The 17,794-nt window shown below is 41.2% G+C and overlaps 1 protein-coding gene across 3 annotated transcripts in view; it reads left to right on the top strand.

Moving 5' to 3' along the window:
* lyst (lysosomal trafficking regulator) overlaps positions 1 to 17,794 on the top strand; it is a 338,776-nt gene that overhangs the window by 74,354 nt on the left and 246,628 nt on the right. For 2 of the 3 annotated variants that reach the window (XM_060852679.1, XM_060852671.1), the window contains exon 2: positions 1,146 to 1,237. The exons of the other annotated variant lie outside the window; for it this stretch is intronic. In XM_060852679.1, coding sequence (XP_060708662.1) covers positions 1,146 to 1,237 — 92 coding nt within the window. The remainder of the gene's footprint in view (positions 1 to 1,145; positions 1,238 to 17,794) is intronic. 3 annotated transcript variants of the gene reach the window in all.

The following is a 17,794-nucleotide window of genomic DNA, read 5'->3' as shown; positions in this document are numbered from 1 at the left end:
GTAACATGTTTTTTTTTCCTAATCTCTCCATCCCTTTTAGAATGAATTTGTTACATTTTTAGTTTACTGATTCTTTGGCACTTTTCCAGTATCTAAGGATTTTGGAAGGATTATTACCTGTGCAGCCATTATCTCTATAACTCCTCCTTTAAATATCCTCAAATGTACCACATCAGGTTCAGCTTTGCGTTTTCATATAAAATAGAAAGTCTTTTGTTGCAGAGGTCCATAGAGTAGAATCCCCACAGTGTGAAAACTGACAATTCGGCCTGATAGGTCTACACTGACTATGTGACAAACATCCCACCCAGAATATACCCCCTACCATATTCCTGTGTTTTCCATGACTAATGCACCTAACCTATAGATCCCTGGACTCTATATGGGCAATTTTAACATGACCAATCCACCTAACCTGCATATCTTTGATCAGTGGGCGGAAACTGGAGCACTCTGCAGAAACCCATTCAGCCATGGGGGAAATGTGCACACTCCACACAGGCAATCACCAGAGCCTGGAATTGAACTCTGGTCTCTGGTGCAGTGATGCCGCAATGCTACCCCAGTCCTGTTTAGGCAAAAGGAGTTTGAATGCACTACACCTTTTTGATTGAGAAAGGGTTATGGAAACTGTCAATCGCAGCTGCATTTCCCTTGGCAGTGCCCTGACCAGAGTCCACCTGCCTGGTCTGAGTTTTTCAACTAGCTAAGGTTTACAGGAACAAATCTGCTGTAACATGTCAACTATGATCCAACCAATCAGCATTTTCTTTTCATGCGATATAAATGGAGGTTCCTTTTCAAAACTTTATTTCTTGCGTCTCAATCCCAATGAGTGAGATGAGAAGCTTTGACTTTGTCTTTTTCATATTGTTTATGTTTTACCAATCAAAGATTTCATGTTTTTTTTTTGGTACACTGCTATGTATCTTTATACAAATAAACTTCATTTTACTATAGATAAAATCTGAATTTTCGTGGAAGTAGTGAAAAGTGAGAAGTGTATCAAGTCAGATAATGTTTTACTGAGAACTACTTGAACACCTATCTTAATGGAATGTATTGTTTGTTTATTAGCCTGCACACTCAAACACAAATTAATCCCAGTATAATTTCTTATGCTGACAGTTATGAATTTTTTTTAGATCAGAGTTGACTGTCTGGAGCGGTTCCTCACACTCTTCCATTGCCACAGCCATAGGGAAAATATGGACGGAGTAGAAGTCATCAGATTCTGGTTAGTATTTTGAGAGAGTTGTGCAGTGTTTGTCAGTTTTTTTTCAAAAGATGGTTAGATTGCATCAGATAAGAATGTCTTTTTTCCAATTTGCCACAGCCTACATAAACCTGACTAGTTAACGACTACTGCTACCTATGCCATATCCAGTTCCAAGTTTTACACTGCTTATAAACCATTGACCCCTGGTTTCCCCAGTATTTCAAATATAAAATTCCCAGCATGATTCAAGTCACTTCATGGCTTCTCTCTTCCATTTTTCTAATTTTCAATTGGTTTATAATTCACGTGAACTCTGTGATTCTAGTGTTTTCTACATGCTTTTCCACTTGCTCACTGGTGAAAATGAAGAGTAGAAATTCACATGGGAACAATAGGATTACTACACTGATTTTTAAAAACATGTTCTTTCAATATTGAGACAGGAAAGAGGAAATTATTCAAATTTGGATTGCCTTTAATATTTGTTTTGTCTCATAAGAGGTTTGTTAATTATTTCCATATGTGAGAGAGCAGGACAGAAGACTGTCTCTGGAAACTGTATCTGCAGGAAGTGTGTTTGGATGAAGCTTCTATCAGACTGTTTGGATTGTCTGCAGAGACAGCTGGAGTCACTGAGGAGCATACAGGAGGCACAGTGTGTTGGATAGTCACTTCAGAAAGATTGTATCACCAAAGGTACAGTCAAATAGATGGGTGACTGATAGGAGAGTTTGGAAGGTAGTTTAGGAGTCTCCTGTGGCTTCCCCTGTCTCAAAGAAATACACTGTTGGAGTAGGGTAGCTTTTCTGAGGGAAATAAATGGCGGCCAGGTCTTGGGTACTAAGACTGAATCTTCTGTTAAATAGCGTTTGTCAAGGTTCAAACAAACAATTGTTATGGGCGACTATTCAATTGGGCACAGACAGGTGATTCTGCGGCAATAAGTGAGACTTCAGGATGGTGTCTTCCTTCCCTGGTGCCAGGGTCAAGAATGCCTTGGTGCAGTTGTAGCACATTTTCAAAGGGGAGTGTGAGCAGTCTGATGGCATTGTATCACATTAGTACTAATGAAATAGGTAAAGAGATGAGATTCTGCAGGGGGTATATAGGAAGTTAGGTGATTAAAAACAGGACTTCAAATGTAGTAATCTTTGGATTACTTCAGTGCCACATGCTAATGAGAGTAGGAATAGGGTAGTAGGTGGATGAAGGAGTGCGTGAAAAGATGATAGAGGGAGCAAGGATTCAGGTCTTTGGGATCTCTACTGGAGCAGAAGAGACCTGTACAAAAGGGATGGGTTTCACCTGAACTGGAGGGGAACTAATATCCTATTGGGGAGATTTCTTAGTGCTATTTGGGAAACTTTAAGGGAAGGGAAGTGGGAATCCTAAGCAGTAGTGAGAATTGAGAGAAAACATGGGACTGGGATATCATAGGTATTAAAGAAATATGGCTGAGGAAGGGGTTGGGAGTTGGTTTGATTTGATTAGGGAAAACATTACTGCTGTACCTAAAGGTTCGGAAGTAAGAAATAAGGGGATGATCACCTTGAAGGGATTGTACTATAGGCCCCTCAAGTATTCAATGGGAAACTGAAGAGCAAATATAAAGAGAGATCTCAGATACCAATAAGAGTAGTAGGGTTGTTTTATACGGGATTTTAACTTTGCTAACTGGGACTATCAATATGTAGATGTAACTTCTAGAGAAAGGACAAAACGTGACCTCTTAAGAAATAAGGCAGGGCAAGTGACTAACATGTTAGTGGGGGAACACTCCTGATGACAGATTTAGTTTTAGATACTTCTGGAAAAGGATCGGCCTTTTATAAAAGATAAAGCTTGAAATTAGAATAAGGCCAACTTTGATGGAATGAGATAGGAACTTTCAAAAGTTGATTGGGGTAGACTGGAGTGGAGCAAGGGTGCCAGAAGACTGCAGGGTGGCCAATGTTGTCCTTTATTTAAGAAAGGCTGCAAGGGGAAGCCTGGAAACTATAGAATGGTGAGTCTGATATCAGTGGTGGGTAAATTGTTGAAGGGGAGTCTGAGAGACAGGATTTACATGCATTTAGAGAAGCAAGGACTGATTGGGGATTGCCAGCATGGCTTTGTCTTTGGAATTTATATCTGTTAAACTCTATTAAGATTTTTTGAGCATGTGACCAAAACGATAGATGAGGGCAGTTTGATAGACATTGTCTGCTTCGACATTAGCAAGGCCTTTGACAAGGATCTGCATGGTAGACTGATTAGTAAAGTTAGATCTCATGGGATCCAAGGAGAGCATGCAAGTTGGATACAAAATTGTCTTGACGATAGGTGACAGCACTGGAGGCCTGTGACTAGCAGTGTTCAGCATAGACTGGTGATGGGTCAACTGTTGTTTGTCATGTAAGTAAATGATGTGAATGAGAATATAGGAAGCATGGTTAGTAAGTTTGCGGATGACACCAAAATTGATGATATAGTGAACAGTGAAGAAGGTTATCCAAGACTACAGCAGAATCTTGATCAATGAGCTGGCAGAGGAGATGGTGGAGGCTGGTACAATTGCAACATTTAAAAGGCATTTGGATGGGGATGTGAACAGGAAGGGATTGGAGGGATATGGGCCAGGTGCTGGCAGTTGGGACTAGATTGGGTTGGGATATCTGGTCGGCATGGACAAGTTGGACCGAACAGTCTGTTTCCATGCAGTGCATCTCAATGACTCTATGACTCTATGACTGTATGATTCTAGAACTGAGGAGTGACAGATGGAGTTTAATTCAGATAAATGTGAGATGTTGCAATTTGTAAGACAAACAAGGGCAGGATTTACACAATTAATGGTAGTACCCTGAAGAGTGTTGTCAAATAGAGAAACCTAGGGGTGCAGGTACGTAATTCCATGAAAGTTGTGCCACTGATAGACAGGGTGGTGAGAAAGAGATTTAACACGCTTCCCTTCGTTAATATATGAAAAAACACTGGGTCCTTGCAAATCAACTTTCTGTGCTAAGACTCAACTTTTAGTGTTGCATGCAAATACTTTTAACAGAAATTCTAAGAGGTTTATAATGTCAAAGCTCTTTTTTAAGCGTTTTTTGTAAGTCTGCCATATCTTTCCTATTTGTACAATCTGGATAGTTCTAACAAAGTACAAGATTGACTAAACTCAGCTGCTGTCAATATCCCTGATTTTTTTTTCCTATTTGCGGAAGCAACATGGTGTTGATACTTCAGTGTTTTTTTTATTCTGAAAATATCGTTTCTGTGATCCAATAACAATACCAAGTGACCACATTTGTTTTTTCAAATACAAGTCTGACTGCTGATTCCAGGGTTGATACAAGCTGATGTTTATGTCTTGGTCTCCACTATGTGCAACATGTTACACCCTTGATCCAGAATCCACCATCAATATATAGCTTGTTTGTTGGAGCTTTATTGTGTAGAAAGAAATGCCACGCTTCTTTCTCAGAGTCTAATTAAATTTCAGTTCTGTTTTATGATAAATGAGGAATTTCTTTGTCGATATATTTATAGGAATAAGTAATTCTAAGTTCATTTCAAAGTTTAGTCAAATGGTCTAGTGTAAACCTTGTGATATCTGGAGTGTATTTTTAAAATCAAAGAAAGATATTGCTTATGTTCTGGTTTTTACATTCTCTTAGTATTGCAAGTTGACCCACCCTCTAAAGAAGGCTTGAGTTCTGAATCTATGCAGTATTTAAACCAAGGATTGTTCAGGTGGAGGTTGAAAATCTTATTTGAGTGAAATAGGAGGATCCAAGATGGCGACCTAGGAGAATCTGGTTTGCTGGGCTCACGCCACAACATAGCAGAACAGAGCTAGAACCCGTCCCATCTAGTTACTGTGAGTAAAAAACCTGTTAGAGAGCTACAAAACCTGAAAAGTTCACTTCATTTTCACTGTGGGAACATGCCGAAGAAAGAAGTTTGCCATGGCTCAACCCACCGAGTTGCTGGGCTTGCATATTCACCAGGCCCTGGTTGAGGAGTTTGCCAAATCTCAAGGCCCTGGGAAAGCAGACCGAAGAGAAAATCTAGGAATAGTTGGCCCCAATCTCTGCTATGCTGCAAGGCCTGGGGAAAATAACTGATGAGCTTGAGCGCTGGGCCACAGGGGTGGAAGCAGAGGCTGATTCATCCAAGAGTGTGATTGAAGCCCTGGAAATACCGGTCCGTGGTTTGCTGGATCTGATGGATGATCTTGAGAATAGGAGAAGAAGAAAGAACTTCAGTGTTGTTGGCATGCCAGAGGAGATGGCAGGTGAGCGGCCAGTGGAATTTTTTGAGAAGTGGTTCCCAGAAGTCCTTAATTTGGCGTCTGAAAAGGGAGGGATAAAGATTGAGAGATCCTACTGGGTCATGGCACGAAGGTCAGGGCCCCCTCCCTGTCTTGATACGGTTTCGTCATTGCAAAGACAGAATCATGGAAGCTTCCAGAGCCCAAAGGAAGGATCCGAGGATGTTGTATTTCTCCCCAGGGGTAATGATCTTCCAAGACTTTTCAGTGGTGGTGGTCCAGAAAAGGAAGACCTATGGTGGCATCAAGAAGAGATTGAGACACCTTGGATCCAGTACCCTCTAAGATATGCAGATTAATTATAATGCATCTGTACGTTTATTTGACTTGTCAGAGAAAGTGAAGAACTTTGTGCTGACTTAAGCTAGATGATTCAGGAGGCACAGGCAACAGTTGTTTGGGTTTGTCCTCCTTTAGAGAGGACTTGGTGGAATCTCCTTTTGTTGGTAATAAGTTGCGTTAAATTATGCTTGGGATGGATAGAGTATTTACTTTTAATTTCTAAGTTAAGTTATACCAAGGGATAGGTGACGTATTTACTTTTAACTGTCTTGTGTATATTGCTAATCTTTTTTTTACCCCTGCTGGGTTACCTGTATGTGTGATGCAACCCTAGCTGGTAGGAGTTAAGAGAGTGGTTGGGTTGGTTAGTAGGGTTTTTGGATGTGTAGTTGCCCCCTTCGAATCGGGGTAAATTCCTCTAATCAGCCTTTGGGGTTTTTTTTTGTTTTTGATGTACATAGGTTTTGTAGGTTTGTTAGTTGTAACTGTTTTCGTTTATGTAGTTTTTTTGTGTTTTGTGGACTTCCTTGTACTGAAGTTCAGCAATTTGTCGTTAGAGTTCTCAGTCTCTGGAGTCTAAATGGTGCCATAGAAGCTTGTGGCTAAGGATGTGATTAAGGGGAGTCACTTGCTGGTCAAGAGGAAGATCGTACATTCCAGTCTTAAAAGAGAGAGGATGAATGTTGCCTTATTGCAAGAAACACACCTAGATGATGCAGAGCATCTGAAACTGCAACAGAATGGGTATGACCGGGTTTATTTCTTGTCTTTCAATACTAGGAGTTGGGTGGGGGGCGGGTGGGTGGCCATTCTGTCAGGAATATTCTCCCATTTAAGTTTGTTACAGTGCGCACACATAGAAGATCTGTAATCCTTATAGCTTTGATACATGGGGAGAAATACAAGATCATAAATTTTTATTGTCCTCTGGCTCATCCCCTCAAGTTCTTGATAGACACACTTTCTAGACTAGTTAACTTCACATCTCAGCATGTTATCTTAGTTTGGGGGGGTGGGGGGGGGGGGTTGGTGGGCGTTAATTGTCTAGTAGATCCTATCATGGGCAGATTGCTCAAAGACACCCGATCTCAACTTTACGATCTAAGCAATTAAGGGATTTGTGTGTTGAACTAGGATTGGTGGATGTTTTGGAGGCACCCTCACCCTACTGGCAAGGATTTTATGTTTTTCTCAAATCAGCACAAATGCCATACTAGGATTGATCTCTTTTTGACATCAGCGGTGCATTTGGGCTTTGTGGTGTCATGTACAATTGGCAATATCACTACTTCTGATAAAACTCCGGTGTATCGAAAGGTTAAGAGTAAGGGTACTGTGGTAGGTTCGAGGCATTGGCGACTGGATCCATTCATTTTTAAGGATAGCAAGTTTACTGAATTCTTTTCCAGGGCTTTTTTCGACTTTAATTCAGGCTTGGCCATTAACCCATCCATTCTCTGGCAAACTGCTAAAGCTTATGCTAGAGGGGTAGTTATTTCCTATTCTGCCAGTAAGAAGGGTGAGCAGCAACGCTTGCTCGAGGCATGTTTGAAGGCAGCTGAAAAGGCATACTTTGATAGACCCTAGTTGGCTAAACTGCCAACTAGGGTCTATCACAGTGCTTCGGTCCACACTGAACTCCATTTTCGCACAGACAACTAAGAGGGAGCATACATTTGCAATGCAGAGGCTGTTTGAGCATGGGGATAAGCTGGGCAAGTACTTAGCGTATCTTGCCAGGAAAAGGAGTGCTCCCCAAGCTATTACTTTGATTAGAGAGGATACTGGAAATATAACATATGATTCTAAAAGGATTAATGCGGCATTTTGGAAATTGTAGTCTGAACTATACCAGTCTGAAAGTTGAGAGTGGACGCATTAGGATGGAGTCCTTTTTTTTAAAAGAATTTGGACCTCCTGGGAGTGACTCTTGAGGAAGAGTCTCTCCTTAATGCCTTATTGTCAGTGCAAGAGGTGCAGGAAGCTGAGAGGCAGCTTCAGAATGGAAAAGCACCTGGTCCTGATGAAGTTTTATAAGTATACTGTCAGGACCAATGATTGGTATGTTTGATGATTCACAAAGCTGTGGCTGCCTCCCGCCATCTTTGAGATCTCTCTTATTCTTAAAGGGAAGGCCCCGGAGGACTCTGCTTCCTATAGGCCCATTTTACTCGACGCTGATTTCACATGCTATCTAAGACTCTTGAACTAAAACTAGAAACTGTCATTAAGGTGGATCAGATGGGTTTTATAAAAGGTCGCAGGTCACCAAATAATGTTAGGAGGTTACTTAATATGATCCAAGTATGTCAACAACGATCAGTACGGGGATTAGTGATCTCTTTAGACACGGAGAAGGTATTTGACCGGGTCGAGTGGCCATATCTTTTTTATTCTTTAAAGTGGTTTGGCTTGGCTGAGGTTTTTATCAGATGGGTAAAGGTTTTGTATAGTGACCCTCTTGCCGCAGTCCTCACCAATAGTGTGCGGTCAAGCAATTTCAATATCCTTAGGTGCAATCAACAGGGCTGTCCCTTATGACCACTGCTTTTTACATTGGTGATTGAACCACTGGTGGAGGCAATACATAGGGATCCCAATATATCTGCTTCAGAGGCAGAGACAAAGTCGCTTAAGATTGCATTGTATACAGATGATATTCTGGTCTTTTTATCGAACCCAACAGTTTTGGTGCCTCATCTGATACAATGCATTAATTCATTTGGCGGTTTTTCGGGTTACAACATCAACTTTTCAAAATCGGAGGCCATGCCTGTGAGGGGGTCTTCTAAAAATACCTGGTCCTGAGGCTGAATCTCAACTTCCCTTTTGATTGCATGAGAGCTTTCTCTACTCATGCCTTTGATCGACTATTTAAAACCAATTTTGCCCATTTGTTTGACACAATCAAAGAAGACCTTTTGAAGATGGGAGGCGCTTCTGACCTCTTGGTTAGGTCGGATAGCTCTCGTTAAAATGAACATTCTCCCCCGCCTGTTGTATCCTATGCTTTCTCTACTTTTTACTAAGCAAGCATTTAGAAGACTGAACGGCTGGTTCAGTTCCTTTATCTGGTATCACAAGTGACACCTTATTATACTGACTAAACTGCAGCTTCCATGCAGACTGGGAGGAGTGGACCTCCCAGATGTCAAAAACTATCAACCAAGCTCATTGCTATCTTACGTGAATGATTGGGCCCAGGGAGACCCTCACTCACTATGGTTGGACATTGAAGCATCTTTGGCGTGATGTCCCCTTCCTAGCTTGCTGTTCTTGGACAAAGAGGACTGTTAAGGAGTATTGCCATACCCCAATAGGTATAAGTACGGTTAAGGTGTAGAGGGCAGAGAGGGCAATATTGTCAAAACATCATTTTTTACACCCATAGTTGGTATGCTGGGTTTTCAGCTGGGGATGATAGACTTTGGGTTTAAACTATGGGTAGCTAGGGCTGTCTCTTGCCTGAATGACTTATTTGAGTGGGATATACTGATGTCTTTTGACCAGTTGGCTCGGAAATAAGAGTTGCCCAGTAGGGAACCACTTCCGTTTCTTTGAAATTAGAAATTTCATACAAAAAGAGACCACACTTCTAACTGATCCATAGATATCGGACACTGAGAAGAGGGTACTAAGTGCTGAGAACACACTGGCTGTCAGCAGTGTCTATCACCTATTGGGAGAGGGTCCCTTGAACGGCTCTTTAAGGTGTGAGCAAGGGTGCTGAACGTTGAGATCTTTTCTGTAGTATGGGAGAATATCTGGGAAATGCAAGAGGGATCTTGATTTGCAACAGGACCCATGCCTTGCAATTGAAAATTCTCCACAGGGTCCACTTGGCTCCAGTCTGCCTTTCAAAGTGGAAGTACCTCCAATGTGTCCTAAATGCAAAATGAGTATGGGTAAGCTCCCGCATTGTCTCTGATCTTGCCACAAGCTGTGGGCATACTGGAGTGATGCGGTAGGTGTGGTAGGTCTTAGGGACAGAGGTGGAGATGGACCCAGGATCTCCTTCTCTTGGTTTTGTTAACCTACTTCCATTAGATGTGCATAAGAGAGAATTTTTCAGTATTCTCCCTTCTTGTGCAAGAAAGGAATATTCTATTCAGGTGGGCGTCTGAAAACCCCCCAGGGCTGTAGGCTGGCATAAGCTAGTCATGGAGCACATCCCCATGGACTTTCTTACAAGTATGCTGCACCATAAAACAGAGTTTTTAAAAGATATGTTGGCCCTTTTTGGACTACTTGGGTACAGATTTGTCTGCAATACTAATAAGAGCCTTTATATATGCATGACGATTCTGTTTAATGAGTCTGGTATCCAGAGAGGAGGAACTACGAACACATGAATATGTATAAATTTATGCTGTCTTTGTTCAAGGGCTATTACTATGTTTCTTTGAACTATTATTATTACTATTTCTGTCATTGATTTTAGTTACTTAGTTATTATTTATTTATGTAATTTTGTGGGTTTCTTTGTTTTGGTTTGAATTGCTTTGTTTTGTATTTTGTTATGAAGATGTGGGTGTACTGTACCTTTTTGAGAGTTAAAAACTGGAAAAAAACTACCTGACAGCACCAAGAGTTCTGAAAAAAGATACAATGTAACGTGCTCCAGTTAGTGAGGTAGCTATGGTAGCTGGTTGCCTGGAAACAACAAAACAGATTTGAATTAGGCCAATCAGCTTAAATTATGCCCCGAAAAATACCAATCCAGTTTGAATTTAGTATATTGACAATCTTAAAAGCCATTGACACAATCTGATGCTTTGGGCGTATAAGATCAGGGAAAATTGAACAGTTGGGAGAAGAACTGCCAAGCTACCATGTAAAGACTGTCTGAAAAATAGCTCTCTTAAAAGGTACCTTTTATCGATCAGTAACCTATGAAGCAGAATCCCAAAGAAGAAAAGACAACATGAATACAGAGAAAATTGAAAGCTGCCTAGCTTTAAGATACGATTTACAAAACAAAAGTTAATTGGGAGTTTTATCGGACTAGTTTTATAGAAGAAAAGGTAAAAGATAGGTGAGACGAGTTGTAAATAGTTGTTAGTTAACTATTCTCTGTTACACTTTAAGAAATAAAGTTGTTAATTTTTACTTTCAATAGTTCTTGGCCTTTAATTTTCACAGATTACTGCAGTGGATAAATCTTTTCTGTGTTGCTGGTTTACAATAAGCAGGAGAGTTTACCTCATGTTATAATAATTGGTTATAATATTCAAAACACTCTTTTTCTTTAATAAAAATATATTTTAAAAAAACAAAAATAGGGGAAATCTTCTTTCTGGCAAATATTCTTCCCTTAACCAAACTTGACAGGTTTATAAGACTTTGTCCTACAACAATAATGCTGTGACTATTTTTGTATGACAGACTGCTGTGATGGAGAGGAGGTTAGGGACAACAATGTCTGTGGGTTTCACCCTAACTGAAGTGGACTTTGGTGCCAATCATCTTGTTATCCCTTCTGTCGAATGAAGATCTTGCTCTGCCAGGACCCTATGGTAATTGGTGTGCGGTGGTTACGCCACTTTGAAGGAACCCATACATAGGCATCTTCCGACTCTTCAAAAATTAAGTTTGGTTCTGGAACATCAGGACTGTTGGATAATCCCAGCAGTGAGAGATCTAAATGTGGCATTGCTACCATAGCCCAAGAGGTCTGACACTATAAAATTGACTTCACTGCCATGAATGATACACGGCTGAGGAAAGTCAGCTCAAAGAACAAAGTGGTGGATAAATCATTTCTGGGGAAAATAAAATGTCAACACCACAGGATTAGTTTGCCAAGAGGGATAAACAAATGCATCTTGACCTTTTGGTTCACCCTAATCTAGAAGCATTGGACCAATGTAACGCTTATCCCCAACTCTAGAAGCAATGATGGGATCAGTGAAATTCTACTTCTGTTTACAAAACTTTAAAGAGCATGTCTTTTTCATTTTGGATTGTGGATTTTGAAGTGGACTAAGTGGTATTATTTTGATGAAGGGATTTGCCCAAACCATAGACTCTCCTGCTTCTCTGACCCTGCTTGACCTGTTGTGCTTTTTCCAGCTCCACATTTAATTGACTGACGTTCCAGTATCTGCAGTCCTCACTGTCTCCAAAGGACAATTTTAAATTAAGGATTGTGGAAGAAGTTGTTGCTGCTTTTATAAGCAAGTTAATGGAACTTGTAAGTTGTGTTTGCACTGTTGTTTTGCTCAGACAATAAGGGAGAGGTATTTAAGGTGTGTGTATGTCTTGCTCGCCCTTGCTCTTGCTCTTGCTCGTGCTTTTCTCACTGATAGATTGCTGATTGTTTCACGCAATCAGAATCAGTTATGTAGAGAAATCAGTCCACAATTCAAAATAAAGTAAACTTAGAAGATGTGGTTTTTAAAGTCTCCACTCTGCTACTGTTATCCTGCAGAAAGAAACTACTTGGCCCTTTGTGTGTACACCATCTCACCCATTTACCTCGATTGGTTCAGCTTCAACGACACTTAAACTTGACACTATCCAGGGAAAAATTAGCCGGTTTTATGTGCACCTCATTACCATCTTAAGCCTTCACTCCCATGTCCTATACCATTCTTTTAAGGATGAGGATAACAGACACAAGGAGCAGTTCCATCTGCAAGTGCTGCTCCAACACAACATCATTCCTTGAAACTGTGTCACTGTTCTTTCACATTTTCTGGATTACCACTAAATTCTCAAGGGCAATTAACACTGGTTTAGCCAGCAAAGCTCATATTCTGTGAAGAATTACAAACATCATCACCGCAACAAAAATATCCCACATTACATTTATTATTTATGCTGTAGCTCAGCAAATAAGTAGCATCGGATGGTTCAGGTTTTTGTCAGACCCATTTTTTAATGTCAAAGCAAGCCTTCCTGTGTCCTTCTCAAACAAAACCTCCTTCACTCAATCTTTTGAATGTAATCGAATTGCCTTCCAGCAGAATATACACGTCGTTACTCAAGTCTCCAAAACCTGACTATTTCACCATCTCACTAAACCGAAACTAACTTACAAATATTTGCCCTCATAGCTATAGCTGGAAACACAACAGTATCTTCCTTCCTCCCTGGGTCTCTGAGACTGTAAATCTGGCAACAGTGAAGCTAGTTGTACCTTCCTTTTTGAAGAAAGTGAGGACTGCAGATGCTGGAGATCAGAGCTGAAAATGTGTTGCTGGCAAAGCACAGCAGGTCAGGCAACATCCAAGGAGCAGGAGAATCGATGTTTCGGACAGGAGCCCTTCTTCAGGAGAAGAAGGGCTCATGCCCGAAACATAGTTTCTCCTGTTCCTTAGATGTTGCCTGAACTGCTGCGCTTTTCCAGCAACACATTTTCAGCTCTGTACCTTCCTTTTTGTCAGCATGCTGAATATAGTGTTTCACCTTACTCAGTTTTTGTTGATCTGGGTTGCTATCCCAATCTCAATTAGGTCACATGGATTTGTTTCTGGGCAGAATGAGTTTGGACTCTTAAGTAGGATTTAAGGAATATCGAAAAGGGCAGAAACAGTACAAAGAAATGGAGTACTTTAGGGAGGGAGTTTTAGAGCATAACACATAGGTAGCTGAAGGCATGGCTGCTGTTATTTGAGAGATTAACATCAAGGATTCTGAAGAGGTCAGCATTGGAGGGGTATAGATATAGTGGATTGTAAGGCTGATGTGATTACAAAATAGATGGAGTGAGATCATGGAGGGATCAGAAAGCAACAATAAGAATTAGAAATGCTTAACTTAGGAGTAGGTTAGTGTGTACATCTCTATAGGGTGAAGTGGATCTTTTACAAATGGGGACATAGTCAGCAATTTTGGATGAACTAAGATTTACTGAGGACAGAACCTAGGATTCCATTGGATGACAGTATATTATGTGGAAGCTGCAGTGTCAGACAAGTCCAATACTTCACGAGAGAAAGAACGAATTGCAGATGCTGGAAATCAGAAGCAAAAAGAGGAATTGCTGGAAAAAATTCAGGTCTGGCAGCATATGTGGAGAAAAATCAGAGTTAACGTTTTGGGCTTAGTGATCCTTCAGAACTGCACTCTAGTACTTTGCTTATCATAAAGTGGGCTAAGAGTTATTTATAATGCATGACATCTCCTTTTCTTGCTAACCTACAATTGAGAATGTTGAAAAAAATTAATTATTGCCACACCTGTTTCTAACCATATTAGTTTCATTTGAAAAAAAATTTTAAGAATCCTATTGTATAATCATTCAGTCTAATGATGTGGATGTGCTGGTGTTGACTCCACCTGATGAAGGAACAGCACTTGTGATTTCAAATAAACCTGTTTGAACCACAACAGACTAAGGCTCATAAATAGCAAGCGGGACAGAACACCAGTGCCCCCCACCACCACCACACGCACACACACACTTCTCCACCTCTTGATGCTGCCTGTGTTATTCCAACCTCTTGCTAGTCTGTCATGTGACTTCAGGCAAAAACCAGAGCAGAGCACTGGTAAGCAGATTATTACTAAATCAGTGTAAATAGATTATTTCGAATAAACCTGTTGGACTGTAACCTAGTATCATGTGATTTTTGACTTTGTCTAACCCAATCCAACACCAGCACCTCCACATCATTAACAGATTGTGTCATTGACAGTGCAATATTTATTTTGTCTTTAATGATACTTTGTTTAATCACTTCGCAGATGATTGAGAGTATTTTTGTGGAGTGTTAATTGGCTGGATTGGTATTCTAATGCTTTGTTTTGTGGTATCTCAACATTGTTGGCAAGGCTATTGTTTGTTTCCTGATTACTGTGAACAGCTTCTTGAATTGCTGTAGTCTTTCTGATGTGAAGCTAGCGCAGTTAGGAAGTTCCAGTATTGATGAGCATTAGTTAATACATTTCAAATGTTGATATACTTTGAAGTGAAGTCAGTGGCTTGTTAGGGACTTCTAGGTGGTGATATTCTGATGTACTGGTTGCTGTTGTCCTTTTAAGTGGTTGGGGCAGTTGGTTTGGTGGGTACTATCAAAGGAGTCTTGCATGTTCTGTAATTCATCTTGTATATGGTACAAACACTGCTACTATGTGGTATCAAAGGTCACAAATGGGCCGTTTTAATCTGACTATTGTCACAACAATAGATAGGTTTGATAGTGAGAGAATGGAGTATGGAATAGGGACTGAAAATAATGACTTTAGTCTTCCTATTATTCAGTCGGAGAAGACTGTTCTCATACAGGACTAAATGTTGGATGAGCAGTCTGATAATTTCGCAGCACTGGAGGAATTAAGAGATTAGGATGAAATCTAGCTGGGTGTTGTCAGCGTATCTGTTACAGGGTTTGGCATATAGGTGGCATAAAGCCAATGTTCAATTCTTGAGGGGTACACTATTTTAAACCATATAATGTGGAAGTATTGAATGAGCTTTATTGCCAGATGTGCTCAATTAAATACAGTGAAAAGTTTACAGGTGGCCACACTATGGTGCCATCCTAGGTACAAAAGGTGCTTGGGTACAGATTCTTAAATTCTTGGCAGGAAAAAAAGATTGAAGAGTGAGAAAAGGTGCAGCATTACAGATAATAGGAATAAATTAGAAAAATAAAGAAATAAAATGTTCAGAATAACAATCTTTTCAACCCACTGCACGCCGGCTCCTACCATCCACTAACTGAAAGTGGAATAATTGCACAGAGGCTAGTATTCCATCAGGGAGAAAGTGAGGTCTGCAGATGCTGGAGATCAGAGCTGAAAATGTGTTGCTGGAAAAGCGCAGCAGGTCAGGCAGCATCCAAGGAACAGGAGATTCGACGTTTCGGGCATAAGCCCTTCTTCAGAAGGTTCCTGAAGAAGGGCTTATGCCCGAAATGTGGAATCTCCTGTTCCTTGGATGCTGCCTGACCTGCTGCGCTTTTCCAGCAACACATTTTCAGTTAGTATTCCATCACCAAATCACCTTTTATTTACTTGTACACAGGCTGTGGTCAGTCAGCTCAGAATAAGTATCCTAAATTGAGGAGATTCCAAATCCCCTGTTAATAATAGTTAGCCAGGGTTTTATGGCCCAGGTTAACCACTCCACCTTCTAGTCAACAAGGTCCACCTGGTTCCACTCACTACATCCACCCTCAGCTAAGACCGGAGATGTAGGCCTGATCTTTCTCTTGTAGGTTTTCCTGTGACATTTTATCCCCAGGTTCGGTTCATCTGATTTGGACTGTGACATGGGCATTGTATACAGGACCGTAGCCCATCGCTTGCATCTTGGGAGAATTTCCACTTCTGGCAGTAATTGTAATCAGGCTGCATCTGCCTCAGATTCCGGTTTCCCTGACACTCGACAGAGGGAGCGAATCCATGATTTCTGACAACACTTTGTCTCATCTGAGGGACCAGGGGTGTTTTGTTCCTGCCCCTTTTACGAGGTAACAGCTTTCAGGTGATGCCAGTATTTGTTCAAGACTGCCTAACGTATTTGAATTTTGTAAGTCATGAGACCTTGCCTCACCCTACAGGACCATTTCCATAGTTCTGGCACTAAAGTTCGTCCCTGGAATTAAACCCCCTCTCTCGCTTAGAAGAGGCATGTGGTTGGGTTTTGACATTCTTGTTGCTGCCCCTCCAAGCCAGCTCAGGAAATAGCTTTAGCCTGGGGTGGAATCTTTTCCCTAGCAGCAACTTGGCTAGAGCTATCCTTGTTGAATGAGGAGTGGTCCTATAATCGAACAGGACCAGACAGTTTGATGTTGACTGATGCTGTAGGCTGTTGCTTTAAACCTGCCTTTGACATTTGGACCACTTTTACTGCTAGACTGTTGGACAGTTGATGGTATGGAGCTGTCCTTCTGCTGAATGCCATTCGACTTCAGGAAATACTCGAATTCCCTGCTGGTAAATGGCACCCCATTGTCCATGATCAATACTTCCAGGAGTTCATGTATCACAAATGATGCTTACAGCTTCTTAGTCATCACCCCTGAGTTTGCTAAATGGATTTAATGTACATCCAACCATTTTGAATGGGTGTTCACCATGACAGGGATTATTGAGCCCATGAAAAGGACTGGCATAATTGACATGCAACCGAGTGTAGGTTTAACCTGACCATTCCCACAAATGTGGGGACAGTGGTGGTAATTTTTGTTCTTGTTCGCACTCTGGGAACTGCCATACTAAATTAGCTATGTTGGCATCCCACCCTGACTAGGAGACCAAGCTTCTTGCTAGAACCTTCATCTTGGAAACCCCTGGATGACCCTGGTGGAGATCAGCCAGTATCTGGCAGTAACCTTTACTCAGAATAATCACCCTTGTTCCCCATAGTAAATGCCATTCTCTATGGTCATCTGGTCTTGTTGGGTCCAGAAAGGTTTAAATGATTGAGATGGCCCTTCTGTTTTCCTCCATTACCACCTGCTATTTTAGTTTTGCGAGGGCAGTGTCTTTTTGTGTCCATAGTCTGATATTGTCAATGATGGCCAGAAGGGTATCTGGGAAGTTTAAAACCAAAACTGACTCTTTGAGGCACTACCAGTCTGTGAGGTGACTCTCAGCATCCACATTAACCACTTGGCTTCCTGGACAGTGTTGTAACCTGTGCACCCTGAGAATAGGGCCCACTGCTGAATTCTACTGGAAGCTATGGGCAGTGTCCCCCCATACACGGGTTTGTGGTCTGTTACTATGACAAATCCCCTCATGCCAAAGATGACCATCAATGCATCCTTCTCTGTCTGTCTGAGCATATTGCATTTGGCATCACCCAAAGTTTGGAAGCCCACGTTATTGAGTGTTTCATTCTGGGTCACCAGTGAGCCAACACAACCCTGATACCATATGGTGCTACATTGCATGTCAGCACCACCTCTTACTTCAGATCATAGGGGGCCAACACCTTAAACGATTGCTGCTTTTTCACTTCCCTAAAGGCTACTTCTTGGCTATGCGACCATTTCCAAGGCTGACCCTTTCTCAATAGTAGA

The sequence above is a fragment of the Hemiscyllium ocellatum genome, chromosome 3, assembly GCF_020745735.1.
Source record: "Hemiscyllium ocellatum isolate sHemOce1 chromosome 3, sHemOce1.pat.X.cur, whole genome shotgun sequence".
NCBI classification, from domain to species: domain Eukaryota; kingdom Metazoa; phylum Chordata; class Chondrichthyes; order Orectolobiformes; family Hemiscylliidae; genus Hemiscyllium; species Hemiscyllium ocellatum.
The sequence above is the reverse complement of the archived record's forward strand: the minus strand, read 5'-3'. Positions and strand labels throughout refer to the sequence as shown.